Here is an 11,829-nt window from a genome sequence, read left to right as displayed (position 1 = left end):
TTTAATTTCTTGAAATTTATATATGTCCAATGATATAGACATAGTTTTATGTAAGTTTAATGAGGAAAATATATACAAATTGAAGAAATGACGATAAATATATATATATGTATACAAAAATTGTAATGTATTTTATTACAAAAAAAGTTTTGGTTTTTACTGACAAATTCGACGGCTTAGCTGTTAACGCCGCCGCCGCCGTTTTTTTTTTTTTGACCCCCTTCGCTGCCGCGGACGACTAAGCCATCGTCGTAAACCTCTTTTCTGTTTGTCCGTCCGTTTCAGGTAGTATACAATTTCGTTTTATTTCCTCTTCGGGAAAACATATTAACAAAGTACGCGAATACGAAAAATTGTAAAGGTCTGTATAAATCTTGTCTCTATAGAAACGTCTTGCGATGGTATATAATTTCTCTTTGCCGAAGCTAGCTTTCTTTCTTGTTATTTGTCATGATGTATGTACATTTTAAAGATTAAAAGTTATTTCATGAGCTTAAAATAAAAAACATCACATAAATAGTACTACTTGATTTTTTAAATACAACTTATAACAAACTCGACTCGTCAAAGACACAAAACCCAGTTCAGGCGGGTATATATACAAGCACAAGTGCTCTATAGTCATTTAGTTATTAATATATTGTAAATAATGTTTGTTTGTAACTAACACTTCTCTAGCCATTTTTGGGTTAAAAATAAACAGGAATCATATATTCCCATTCAATTCATTACATTTTTTATTGACTTTTCAACAATTGAGACTGGGAATACCCAAAATATATGCATTCTTGAAATATACTAAACATTTTAAGAAACATACTAATTTAAACGAAATAATACAACGTGATAGTCGTGACATGAACCAATACTGTTCCATACAAACGCATTTTGGCGGCCTTTCTGTTTACCTTTTTTATCGTGCACTAAAATTAACAAATAATGTCCATAACGCTGGATTTTAATGGCAAGAACCTGGCCAAGAGCAAGCAATTAGACCTACACTACTTGCCGGCAAAAATAGACGGCGATGGCGAGGCGAATGTGGAGCAAAACTTCAACAACTACACAAGGGAAGCAACCGAATTTGGTAGCGGAATTCTGACGAATGCCCTACGCGGATATCCTTTGGTGGGGGAGCAGCTGAAAGTGCCCAGTGGATACCGCGGACTGGTTCTCCAGGAAACGGAAAAGCCCAGCGGATCCTCCGACAGGCAGCTGCGCCTTACAGGAGTTTTCGGGGACTTTACCTACTGGAACTACGACAAAGTGCCCTCCAATGGCGATGCCTACCGACAGGCGCTTCTCCTGGCCGATGTGGCCCAAGCTGTACGTCAATCTAGCCACCCAGAAGATCCAAAAATAACTATTTTCATTCCACAGTTGTCGCAGCCCATCAACGAACAGGATTTGGAGGCAGAAATCGCTCGGAACAAGGAAAACGCCAAGGAAAGCCCTTAGTTTTTAGTCGCGCTTACAGCGCTTTATTTAGTACTTCAAAATCTAATCCAATACATATGTATCTTTACAATTCGCACACTTAATCTGGTAAAAAAGGGATGTCGGTATATAAATAGGTGATGCTGATTCACTCGTCGGCGTCCTCGAACCTCTCATCGTCATCGTCCAGGCTGAGATTCTGGACACCGTTGCGTCCCAGTGTCAGGGCGTCTTCCTCCTCCATGGCCTCGTCATTTAAGCCACCGGCGTCCTGCATGGGATCGCTGTCCTCCGAGTCGCTGTCCGCCGAATCCGGATGCAGTGCCTGGCAAGTGGTCATGGCGCTGTACATGGTGTCCACGGTGTGGATGTCGTCCGGCAGCAGCCAGCACTCTGTGACCTCCTCGAACTGCTCGTCCACGGCGTCCTCGAAATTATCGTCGTCCTCGTGCTCGTCGCTTCCATTTCCCTCGTCCACCTCGGCGTCGGGACCCGCGCCATTCTGGCCATTAACAGCCGGCTGCGGCGGATCTCCGTAGACGCCGTTCCACTCTACTTTGTGGTCCAACATGAAGTAGATGCACTTCCTCGGGTTCGAGGAGATGCCGTGCAGGCTCACCTGCTTCCACTCGATGGATATGCCCTCCGGCTGGTCGGTTGGCTGCCAGGATAGCGTACTAAAAGCGGAAAGCATTGGTTGCTTAGGTTAGCTATCAAAACAACAATTGCAGACGCCGGCAAGGCGCTGCAGTACTTACTTTTGGGCAATGTAAATCGTGCCCTCGCCCACCAGCTTGTCGCCTAGTTTGAGCTTGATGTTGTTGGCCGTATATAGAAGACCGTGTTCGGGCGGCGAAACACGCATAATAAGCACCATTTTAATACAATTTATTTCAATTTATTGTAAAAAGCGCGATCAAACAACAGTTTTGCCAAAGCTCCAGTCCTTTCCAGCACTGTTTTCTTGTCTGCCCTGAAAAGTCTGGCAACGCTACTAGTAAGATGAATAATTCAAGTTTTATTTAAACTGTTTCCAAATAATTTTTTGCAAACAAAAGTCTTAGTGAATATATTTTTAAATAGTAAATATGAATTCATGGGAAACTCTTTAACAGCTAAGAACACTGCAGTCTGGCAACGCTCTGCTGAATTCGTCACATTTCAAAACAAAAATCCCGCCACAGATGTTTTTATGTGAAAAACTATTTTCAAATGTCCTAAAACTGTGTAAGAATATTTTATAACTCTCTAAGACGGTTAAAAAAGGCATAAATAAACCAATATGGGGTGCTACCAGATCAGCTCGTAGGTATCGGAAAAAACATCGATGTTTGCATCGATGTTTTTGGAACATCACTAGTTCGGTGGCGTCTCGTTTAATTTTCAATTTCAGCAGTTAACATCCGCGACAAATGTGATAAATGCTGAGTGATGTGCTCGGTAAACAAACCTTCGACGACAATCCATTCCTAGAAACAAAATCGCGTCAGGCGGAAGTGAAAGGAGCAGCCTTCGGTTTTCCAAACGAACTTGTCATTGTCCTTCCCACCATTGTTGTTGTTGTTTTCCTACATCCGCTGGCAGTCGTTGTTGTTGTGCTTGTCCGTGGGTAAATACAGTATTTACTCGGCAGTTTCGACGGCTTACAGGAAAATCACGATGGACACGGACCATGCAAACCTAAATGACTTCAGGGATCGCGATCTGGCCGCGCGCATGCGCCGCTGCAATTACGAAAAGTACAAGTCCCTGGTGCGCATGCACTTGTCCTTCGAACTGGAGCTGAACACGGATGAGTAAGAGGATCACACGCGCACCTGCTTATAACCATTACTTATAAACCCCCTTCACAGATTTGATCTCCCCTGTCACGAGATCGTCTACGAGGACAAGGGAAAGCTGAAGAAGTGGAACCGCCTGTCCAAGAAGCATCGCCTGGGCCATGGGGCAGCAGCTGCCACATCCTGTGCCGCCGGATCTGGCAGCAAGTCCGTGGGCAACAGCCCCACAGAGACACTGCAGCAGCAAATTGATTCTGGATTCCTTATGCACCTGCAAGAGCTGAAGGAGTTCCTCATGCTGGAGAAGAGTATGTATACCAGGACAACCCACTATGACGATTTATAAATTGTATACCCTTTTAGATCTCACCCAGGAGGGGCTGTTCCGCAAGACTGGAGCCGTGTCCCGGCAAAACGAACTTCGGATGCACATACAGCACGACAAACCACTGAATTTGGAGCTGGCTGGCTTCTCCGCCCACGACTGCGCCACGGTTTTCAAGGGCTTCCTTTCAGAGCTGCCAGAACCCCTACTCACAGACGCCCACTACCCAGCCCATCTGCAGATAGCCCCGCTCTGCCAGGCGCTCAATGGTCAAGTGGCGGCCACTGCCGAGCGACAGCGTCACCTGCTCAACTCGGTGCAGCTGCTGCTTCTGCTTCTGCCCGAGGAACATCGCGAACTCCTGCAACACATCATCGAAATGCTGCATGCCGTGGCCCAGCACGAGAAGAGCAACAAGATGAGTGCCGAGAACTTGGCCACCTTGTTTACGCCCCATCTGATTTGTCCAAGACAACTGCCGCCGGAGGTACTGCACTATCAGGCCAAGAAGATGGCCAGCATCGTGACCTACATGATCGTCCGTGGACTGGACATCTTCGAGGTGCCCGGCAAGCTGTCTACCGACATCCGGGCGTACTTTCTCGAGCGCAAACGAAAGAAAACCATGTCGCCGGAACAAACGCTCGACGAGTCCATCTCGGACGTCTCGACGGTCAACACGGTGTACACTTTCGTAGACCGCGCGGCCACTGCAGCGGCCACCAATACAAATAATACGGATACGGAGCTGGCGCAGCTTTATGCCCACATCCAGAGCATGCCGGAGTCCTCTAAAAAGCGGCGACTGATCAAGCAGTTCAACAAACAAAATGGGCAGGGTAAATTAATCTATATTTACAAGAGAGCTTTTAAGGCCCTAAATATTGGGTCGTATGATTTAAATACTTCTGCTGGTTATTGCAAAAGTGATTGGACAATTAAATAATAAAAAATTAATATTTTACATTTCCTTTAAATGTATTTGCTTAGGCACACCGTTGCAGCTGGTGGTAATGAATCGACTTAAGAACAACGAGGCCACTCGCAGCGCCAAGTCTCTAGGCGATTCCATTAAGAAGCACATTTTCCACAAGAGCCTCATGTCGCGCACTCCGAAGAGAGTGCCTCCTAGCTTCCATATGACTGGGGGACCCGAGGTAAGTCATATCTTTGAGCTACTCAAAGTGTTTTGTGTCTTGACTAACCGCATGTCTTCTCATTAATCACATGGCCATCGCCCCCAGACGCCCAATATGTCGCACGTGAAACCGCCCAAAATGCGGGTGCTTTTTCAGAGTCCCACGCCACCCACTCCCACCTCATCGACCATCACCAGCGTCACCCTGGCCACTAACCCCCGGCATCAGCTTCAGAAATCCATCTCATCAGCGTCCCTCAAGATCGAGTCCTCATCGTCGGACAACAGTTCCAGCTGTCCGGCCAGCGGTAGTATCTCTGCTCCAGTTAGTCGCCAGCAATCGAAGGAATCACCTTCGAGCGGAGTTGCTGTTGTCCCCGGCCAAGATCTGGATGAGATCGATGCCGATTGCTGCGTCACTCCATTGAAGATTATGTCAGCGGTTGCCAAGCAGCTAATTGACAAGAAGAGTGTGGCCTGGGACGAGCACCGACTGCTGGAGGTTGAGGAGTACTCGAATCCCTCCACGCCTGTCCAGCAATCGTCGCGTTACAAGTCGGAGCCTAATCTCTCGAGTATCCTGCCGCAGGTGGACGCCGAGGAGGAGGACGACGGTGCACTGACGCCCATTGTAGAGGGCCGCAGCACCATGGCAGCGAGCAGCCACCACATGGGCAGATCGATAACCCGCAAGTTGATGAAGGGCGTCAGCATGGGTAATCTCAGATTCCCTTTCAGCACGCCGGAGACGACTAAACGGCTCGTGCGCAGTGTCTCGGCCACGCTCAGAAGGCGTCCCAGTGGCGAAGAGGGTAAGCACTGCCCATCTGCAGCGGATGCACCACTGCTAGAGAATGTGGATGACAGCGATGAAGAGGACGCCCATCATAGGGAGGTGGAGGAGGAGGACGACGATACGCTGTCGGAGAACAATGGCAGCTCCAGCGAACTGCCCGCCATGAATCTGGGCTACCAGCAGATCCTTCAGAGCAGCGTCTACCGCAACATGGATCTCATCACGAGCACACCAGCTCTCCACATGGGCCGGCGTTCCATGTCGCCCATCACGAAGTCCACTCAACGCATGCCCAAGGCGATGCAGGTGCGAGAAAAACCCATTAACTGCTTCACTTTACTGTTAACATGATAAGACAAATCGTAATCAACAAGTTGCTCTAGAAAATATCACTATCTATCTAAACTGAGTGCTCCCTTCCTGGAATAATTACAACATTTTTCTTGACCCTTATAGGAATCTATTATGACTCCCCGCTCCCGAAAACCCGTAATGCTGCTGACCGCCTTGGCTGGCAATGGCGACAAGCAGCTGAACCTGAGCTTTGCTGAGCAAGACGAGCAGGATTCTGTTGGAGGTACACCCACAAAGCAGCTGGAGCCGCCGTCGCTGCACAGCGAGGATGCGACTTCTCTAGGAGGATATGCAGATATCATTGGGCAGCAGCAGAGTTTTACCCTCTTCAACTCCAGGCAGCGGACCACAAGCAGCAGCACCAGCAACGAAGACTCAAAGCCATCGAATGCCTTGTCCAGTGATTTCAAGTGAGTGTAGATGGGAGGTTATGGCATGGCAAAGGTTTTCACACTTCGTTCTCTTTCCCCAGGGAATACTTGCTAACACGTAGCGTGCTAACCGCCAGTCCGACAGACTTGTCGTTTGCCAGTCGCTCGGATGACTTTGGTGGAGCCAGCACAACGCAGGACATCGACGACTTGGACGAGTCAGATCTGAGTCCCAGCCTCCTCTACTGCCTGGACGGGAATGAGCCCACCCTGGCCTCACCCTTTGGCAACACCAACGGTAGAAAACGATCGGCGGGCACGCCCTTGAAATCGACATTGATTCCCAACCATGATGCTGATAACAAGGAGAACATGGAGAACCTCCAGGAGGAGCACTCGCGCACCAAAAAGCTTCTTATTACTTCTCCCGAGGAGTATCCGGGCGAAACGGCCCTCTAGCTTTAAGTAAAATCTATCATCCCTAGCTTTTTTCATATTCTAACGTTAAAACCGTTGTACGGTTTTAAAAAATCACCTCTCTTTAAAATGTTAAAAGAAACAAGATTGCTTCCGTGAAAAAATATTTTCGTAATGACACGTTCTCTCGTTTTAACTTGGCCGCGTTCTAAAAGTTTAGTTTAAGATCTTACATTTTAAATGCATGCCCTACCCACTATAAAGATACATATATATTTATATATAATCGGAAACTAAGTCGTTTTTTTATTATATGGATTAAATGTGTAAAATGCCTTGTGGGGGGTTGGCGAATGATTAAACTGATAAAGTAGTTGAATAATATTTTTGAAGTACTTGCGATAGAGTACGGTGAAATGTGAAATGATTGAAAAGTAGGTAAGTGGGTATAATACTGTGCAATTTCAAGGTGGAAGAAGCAATTTCTCGGCAGAGGGTACACATTTTTCCAATTTTTTAAATGTGAAGCCTTTCTCAAAACCTTTTTAGGACAACTGTCCCAAACTGAGAATAACGTTGACCAACACAGATCAAGCATCCCGAAAAACGATTCGCAACACTGTCATTTGCCGTAACAGCTGTTTTTTGTTGATACTTTGGAGGAAAACATTTTCCGGCGCAAATTACACTTTTTCGATTTTCAAGCGCAATAGTGACCAAATCCAACGAAATGGGAACCTGGGTGCTGGAGGTGGCCAAGATGGGCATGTACATGGCCTTCCCCGTGACGCTGTTCCACCTGTTCAACCAACCAGAGTATTTCGAGGAGTGGGTGACCAAGAAGAAGCGGGAGCTCTATCCGCCGGAGAGCAAGAGCCACCACGAGGAGCTGCAGCGGGCGATACGGGAGCACCACGCCCAGCACGACGCCAAGATGATGAGGGCCATGGAGGAAGCGGAGGGCAAGAAGAAGTAGATGATTCAGTGTACCCCAAACTAGGCAGGCCCTAATCCCTCGTTATATAACCGGGGGCAAGCAAACAAAACAACCGATGCTCCGGATGGATGTGACTAACCGCCCTGTAACGACGTAATAAAGACTTGTATTGAACCGAACAGCACACTCGAATCCCCATAAGTGTTTACCACTGTAAATCATCAGGAAATAACTATGATGCGGCTCCAGGGGATACTTGAAATGCATTCGGAGTCCCTTATCCATTATCTGGCGAAAACAATTCGATTGCAGGCCAAGAGCACTTGGTGTGGGGCCGCTATGGCTTGATAAGGCCATTACATGAGCATTGACATGGTTGCAAGTGGGACAGAGGCCCAAGTCCGCAAGGAGAGAGGGCTACTTGAAATCGGGTTAGTCTGTCCAATATTGTCACCTATCTTTCGGTGATAATCTCTTATCTGCAGCCGAGCCCGCGCTCCACTCCCACTCGCCACCCCCCATCCGTCCCACCTGAACCGAGGACTCCGCGATTCCATTCCGATGGGCCATCAATGGGCATACTCGCTGATAACCGATAGCGCCGCTTGACCGCCAGATGACCGTTGCGACTGTACAGGTATTCGGCGACTCTGTCACACTTTGGGGTCCAATCCGGATCGATCCAATGGGGGATTTCTCTACATGTGTTTTCGGCGTGATGCGATGCGGTGTTAGTTGAGTTGCGACAAAGATTAGATGCACTCCCCCCGATTTACGCTCATTCAATTATTTCCTAGGGTTCTGTCTCCGTCATTATCTGCTTTTCACACGGCAGCGCCGAGCCAATTGTGCCGTAAATAACAGACTACCGGAAACAATTGGACTTAATCAAGCCGAAGATAGGTTACTCTGAGTACGAGAAGATTTGTCATGTTCTATCAGGAACGGAATATTTTTTGATTATCAACCTGGGAATACTTTCAGATTATTAACAATATTTAAGATTTCACATCGTACTATCTTGTGTTAGCTTCATATGAGCTCTAAATGAGTTTGGGTTTTAAAATAAAAGCAAAATACCGAAAAGCTTTGGTAAAACCGAAGATAGGATACTCTCAATAGTATGAGAATTGCTCACGTTGCTCTCAGAACAGAATAACTTGAGAATACGCTTCTTTAGTCCTACAAATTACATTATTTCTCAAGGGGTAATAAATGGTTATCATTTTTATAATTTCAATATGTAACGAAAGTTTAAAAACTTGGCTTTTTCGAACCACCATAATGCCCCTTGCAAGGCTAAGATGGTTAAATTCCTACGTGAATATGGCACATAAGCTCTGCTTTTTACACCTCATAGAAAATTAATGAAGAATGCCTAAGCCAATTTAAATAAATTAATATGCACTATTAACAGGCTCATATACTTTTGCACAAGTACAATAGTAATAACAACATGTTAGCATGATTAACCTATTCATAAAGGTGTTTTCCCCTTTGTATCCAGAGTTATTTCCAGAACTGGCATACCATCCCGCTCAGCCACTTTTTAGTGCGTTTTACAAACTATTTTTTCCGCTCAGTAAAAGAAATAGCAAGCACATCTCAAAGTTTTCTACGCCCCAGAGCCGGTAATTAAGAAAGGTATTCGGTTATTTTTGTAATTCTCGAAATCAATTCACATTCCCACAAATTAAAGATGATGGAGCAGTTATTGTGGAATTCATCCGCTTCGGGGGACTCCCTGGACCACTCCAACCCACCAAATCCGAATTCCGGCCCCGATCCGAAGGGCTAGTGGACAAGCTTCCCCGCAGGGCATGATCGGGGAATGGGAATTGTTATGGAAACACTCGATTGCTCTTATAACGACATGTGTTGTTGGCGAAGGCGGGCGTTTAATTAGGTGCTCGGCTTTCAGCCGATTTTGGGCGCTCAGTGACGCTGTGCCGCGCTTGCTGTGCCTCCTATCATCATCCATCACCTGGCGTGGGGAAGCGAAACTATTGGGAACTGATTTACGACTATGACTTCAGTGCTTGACTTCTCGGTCGGCGTCGCTGCTTTAGTTATCGCATGGAAGGCGATTTTTCCAGCGAAATAACGGTCGCGTGGCGAATTCAGTTCATTCCCGGCGCTCGAGAAGAGAGCACCTAGTAGAATAGTACCCAAAAGAACCCAAACCAGCCATCGCCATGTCCAAGGGATCGGTGTTGCCGCAATATATTGCCGGCTTGTCGGCCAGCTTTGGAGCCCTCTGCATGGGGGCCTCGATCGGTTGGTCCTCGCCGGTGGAGAACATGATCTCGGTGGAATCGGACTACGGATTTCCGATCACCTCCAGCGAGTTCGGCTGGGTTTCCTCGCTTTTGACCCTGGGCGCCACGGTGATCTGCATTCCAATTGGCTTCGCCATCGACTGGATCGGCCGCAGACCCACTATGTTGGCTCTGATTCCGCCCTATATGGTTGGCTGGGTGCTCATGCTGTTCGCCAATAACGTGACCATGCTGTACTTCGGGCGCTTCATCCTGGGCATGTGTGGAGGAGCCTTTTGCGTGACTGCTCCCATGTACTGTACGGAAATCTGTACGACGGCGTTGAGAGGAACGATAGGCGCCTTCTTCCAGCTGCTGATTGTGTCGGGCGTGTTCTACGGCTACTTGGTGGGAGCCTTCCTGCCCCTGCTCACCATCAACATCCTGTGCGCCATCCTGCCCCTGATCTTCGCCACCATCCACTTCTTCATGCCCGAATCCCCCGTCTACCTGGCCATGAAGGGGCGCAACGAAGATGCCGCCAAGGCCCTGCAGTGGCTGCGTGGCAAGGATGCCGACATCGATGACGAGCTGAAGGAGATCCTGGAGGAGTCCCAGAAGCAGAGTGATCAGCCCCAGGTGAGTAAGCCCCAAAACAAACCGCCATCGATTCGTACGTAATGAAGATTTTATCTATATCAACGGAAGTGGGTTTTTGAAATCTGGTTTTGTTTTGAAAATTTGAAAAATTATAAAAAACATTGAATTTTATATTTTTAGAAAGCTGTTTTCTAATGTCTAGAAAATATTTTAAGAATTTGAATTGGAGCGCTTTTTAAATAATATTTATCATATTTTTATCTGTTCTAACTCACCTAATTCCCTCTATTGCTCGTAGTTCCAATCGACCTAGATTACAAGGCGAATAAATAGTTTGATTAAAGGTTTTCGTTTCCCTGACAGTTTGATTACGGCCAATAAAAATACGTTTTCGGTTGCCATAATCGATTCGTGTACGTATTGTATATAATTAAAAGATACTACTTATCATTGTTAATAAATACTTTGATTTGGCTAGGCTTATGTAATCCTATAAACCGGATTCCGAAAAGATAAAAGGAAATCGGTAATAACGAACCTGGTGTTTCCTTTACTTAATTGCAGGTCAACATTCTTGTCGCCCTCCGCCGCCCCATCGTTTTGAAGGGACTTCTGATCGCAGTGCTCCTGCAGGTGTTCCAGCAGTGGACGGGAATCAACGCCATCCTCTTCTACTCCACCTCTATTTTCGAGGACACGGGCTCCGGTCTGAGAGGCAGCGATGCCACGCTCATCATTGGAGCCACCCAGGTGACCAGCACGCTAGTGGGCGTGGCCATCATCGATAAGGCTGGTCGTCGGGTCCTACTCCTGATCTCCGGCATCCTGATGGCCGTGACTACTGCCCTGATGGGCGTCTACTTCCAGCTGAGCGAGAGCGACCCGGGATCCATGGACAACTTTGGTTGGCTGCCGATCAGCAGCATCTGCGTCTTTATCGTCTTCTTCTCGATCGGATTCGGACCGGTGCCGTGGCTGGTGATGGCTGAGCTCTTCGCGGAAGACGTGAAGAGTGTGGCGGGATCTATTGCCGGCACCAGCAACTGGCTGTCGGCCTTCATGGTCACGCTGCTGTTCCCGATCCTCAAGAACTCAATTGGGCCCGGACCAACGTTCTGGATCTTTACCGTGATTGCGGTCCTAGCCTTCCTCTACTCGCTCTTCTTCGTGCCGGAGACCAAGGGCAAGACGATAATCGAGATCCAGCACATGTTGGGCGGCGGAAAGGTGGACAAGAGCCAGAACAGGAGCGAGACGTGAGAAAGTATTAGCAAGGAAGTCTTAGCCGTAAGGATACCCCTTTCATGTTCTCTCTAAGTCAAATAAGGAAAAGTTATGTGTAAGAAGTGACGACTATAACCAATAAACTAAAAATTGTTTTAATCCATAAGCTGGATTTTCGTATCTTTCCGTTT

General features: G+C 47.2%; 5 protein-coding genes across 6 annotated transcripts; 4 read left to right on the top strand and 1 right to left on the bottom strand.

Moving 5' to 3' along the window:
* The first annotated feature begins 857 nt into the window (after window positions 1–857).
* On the top strand, window positions 858–1,541 carry LOC108022892 (uncharacterized). The gene is made up of 2 exons (XM_017092090.3): window positions 858–1,326; window positions 1,381–1,541. Exons 1-2 carry the CDS (start codon window positions 940–942, stop codon window positions 1,456–1,458), a joined length of 465 nt encoding a protein of 154 aa, XP_016947579.1. The 5' UTR covers window positions 858–939; the 3' UTR covers window positions 1,459–1,541.
* On the bottom strand, window positions 1,455–2,408 carry LOC108022891 (methylosome subunit pICln). The gene is made up of 2 exons (XM_017092089.3): window positions 2,196–2,408; window positions 1,455–2,114 (listed from the first exon to the last, which is right to left on the bottom strand). Exons 1-2 carry the CDS (start codon window positions 2,312–2,314, stop codon window positions 1,586–1,588), a joined length of 648 nt encoding a protein of 215 aa, XP_016947578.1. The 5' UTR covers window positions 2,315–2,408; the 3' UTR covers window positions 1,455–1,585.
* Window positions 2,409–2,769: 361 nt separating this feature from the next.
* Window positions 2,770–6,912, top strand: LOC108022890 (rho GTPase-activating protein 21). 2 transcript variants are annotated; one of them, XM_050887573.1, is made up of 7 exons: window positions 2,770–3,233; window positions 3,291–3,526; window positions 3,582–4,382; window positions 4,534–4,700; window positions 5,271–5,783; window positions 5,934–6,241; window positions 6,304–6,912. In XM_050887573.1, the coding sequence occupies exons 1-7, from the start codon at window positions 3,097–3,099 to the stop codon at window positions 6,659–6,661; spliced, it is 2,520 nt and encodes an 839-aa protein (XP_050743530.1). In that variant the 5' UTR covers window positions 2,770–3,096; the 3' UTR covers window positions 6,662–6,912. The 2 variants fall into 2 exon arrangements, with proteins under 2 accessions (XP_050743530.1, XP_016947576.1); XM_017092087.2 differs by having other exon boundaries at window positions 4,788–5,783.
* A 313-nt stretch (window positions 6,913–7,225) lies between these two features.
* On the top strand, window positions 7,226–7,735 carry LOC108022260 (protein PET100 homolog, mitochondrial). Its single transcript, XM_017091119.3, has one exon. It carries the CDS (start codon window positions 7,350–7,352, stop codon window positions 7,593–7,595), a length of 246 nt encoding a protein of 81 aa, XP_016946608.1. The 5' UTR covers window positions 7,226–7,349; the 3' UTR covers window positions 7,596–7,735.
* A 1,644-nt stretch (window positions 7,736–9,379) lies between these two features.
* On the top strand, window positions 9,380–11,804 carry LOC108023054 (facilitated trehalose transporter Tret1-2 homolog). The gene is made up of 2 exons (XM_017092301.3): window positions 9,380–10,453; window positions 10,979–11,804. The coding sequence occupies exons 1-2, from the start codon at window positions 9,752–9,754 to the stop codon at window positions 11,672–11,674; spliced, it is 1,398 nt and encodes a 465-aa protein (XP_016947790.1). The 5' UTR covers window positions 9,380–9,751; the 3' UTR covers window positions 11,675–11,804.
* Window positions 11,805–11,829: the final 25 nt, after the last annotated feature.

The sequence above is a fragment of the Drosophila biarmipes genome, chromosome 2R (assembly GCF_025231255.1).
Source record: "Drosophila biarmipes strain raj3 chromosome 2R, RU_DBia_V1.1, whole genome shotgun sequence".
NCBI lineage: Eukaryota > Metazoa > Arthropoda > Insecta > Diptera > Drosophilidae > Drosophila > Drosophila biarmipes.
Note: the sequence above shows the minus strand (reverse complement) of the source record. Positions and strands in the feature narration are given on the sequence as shown.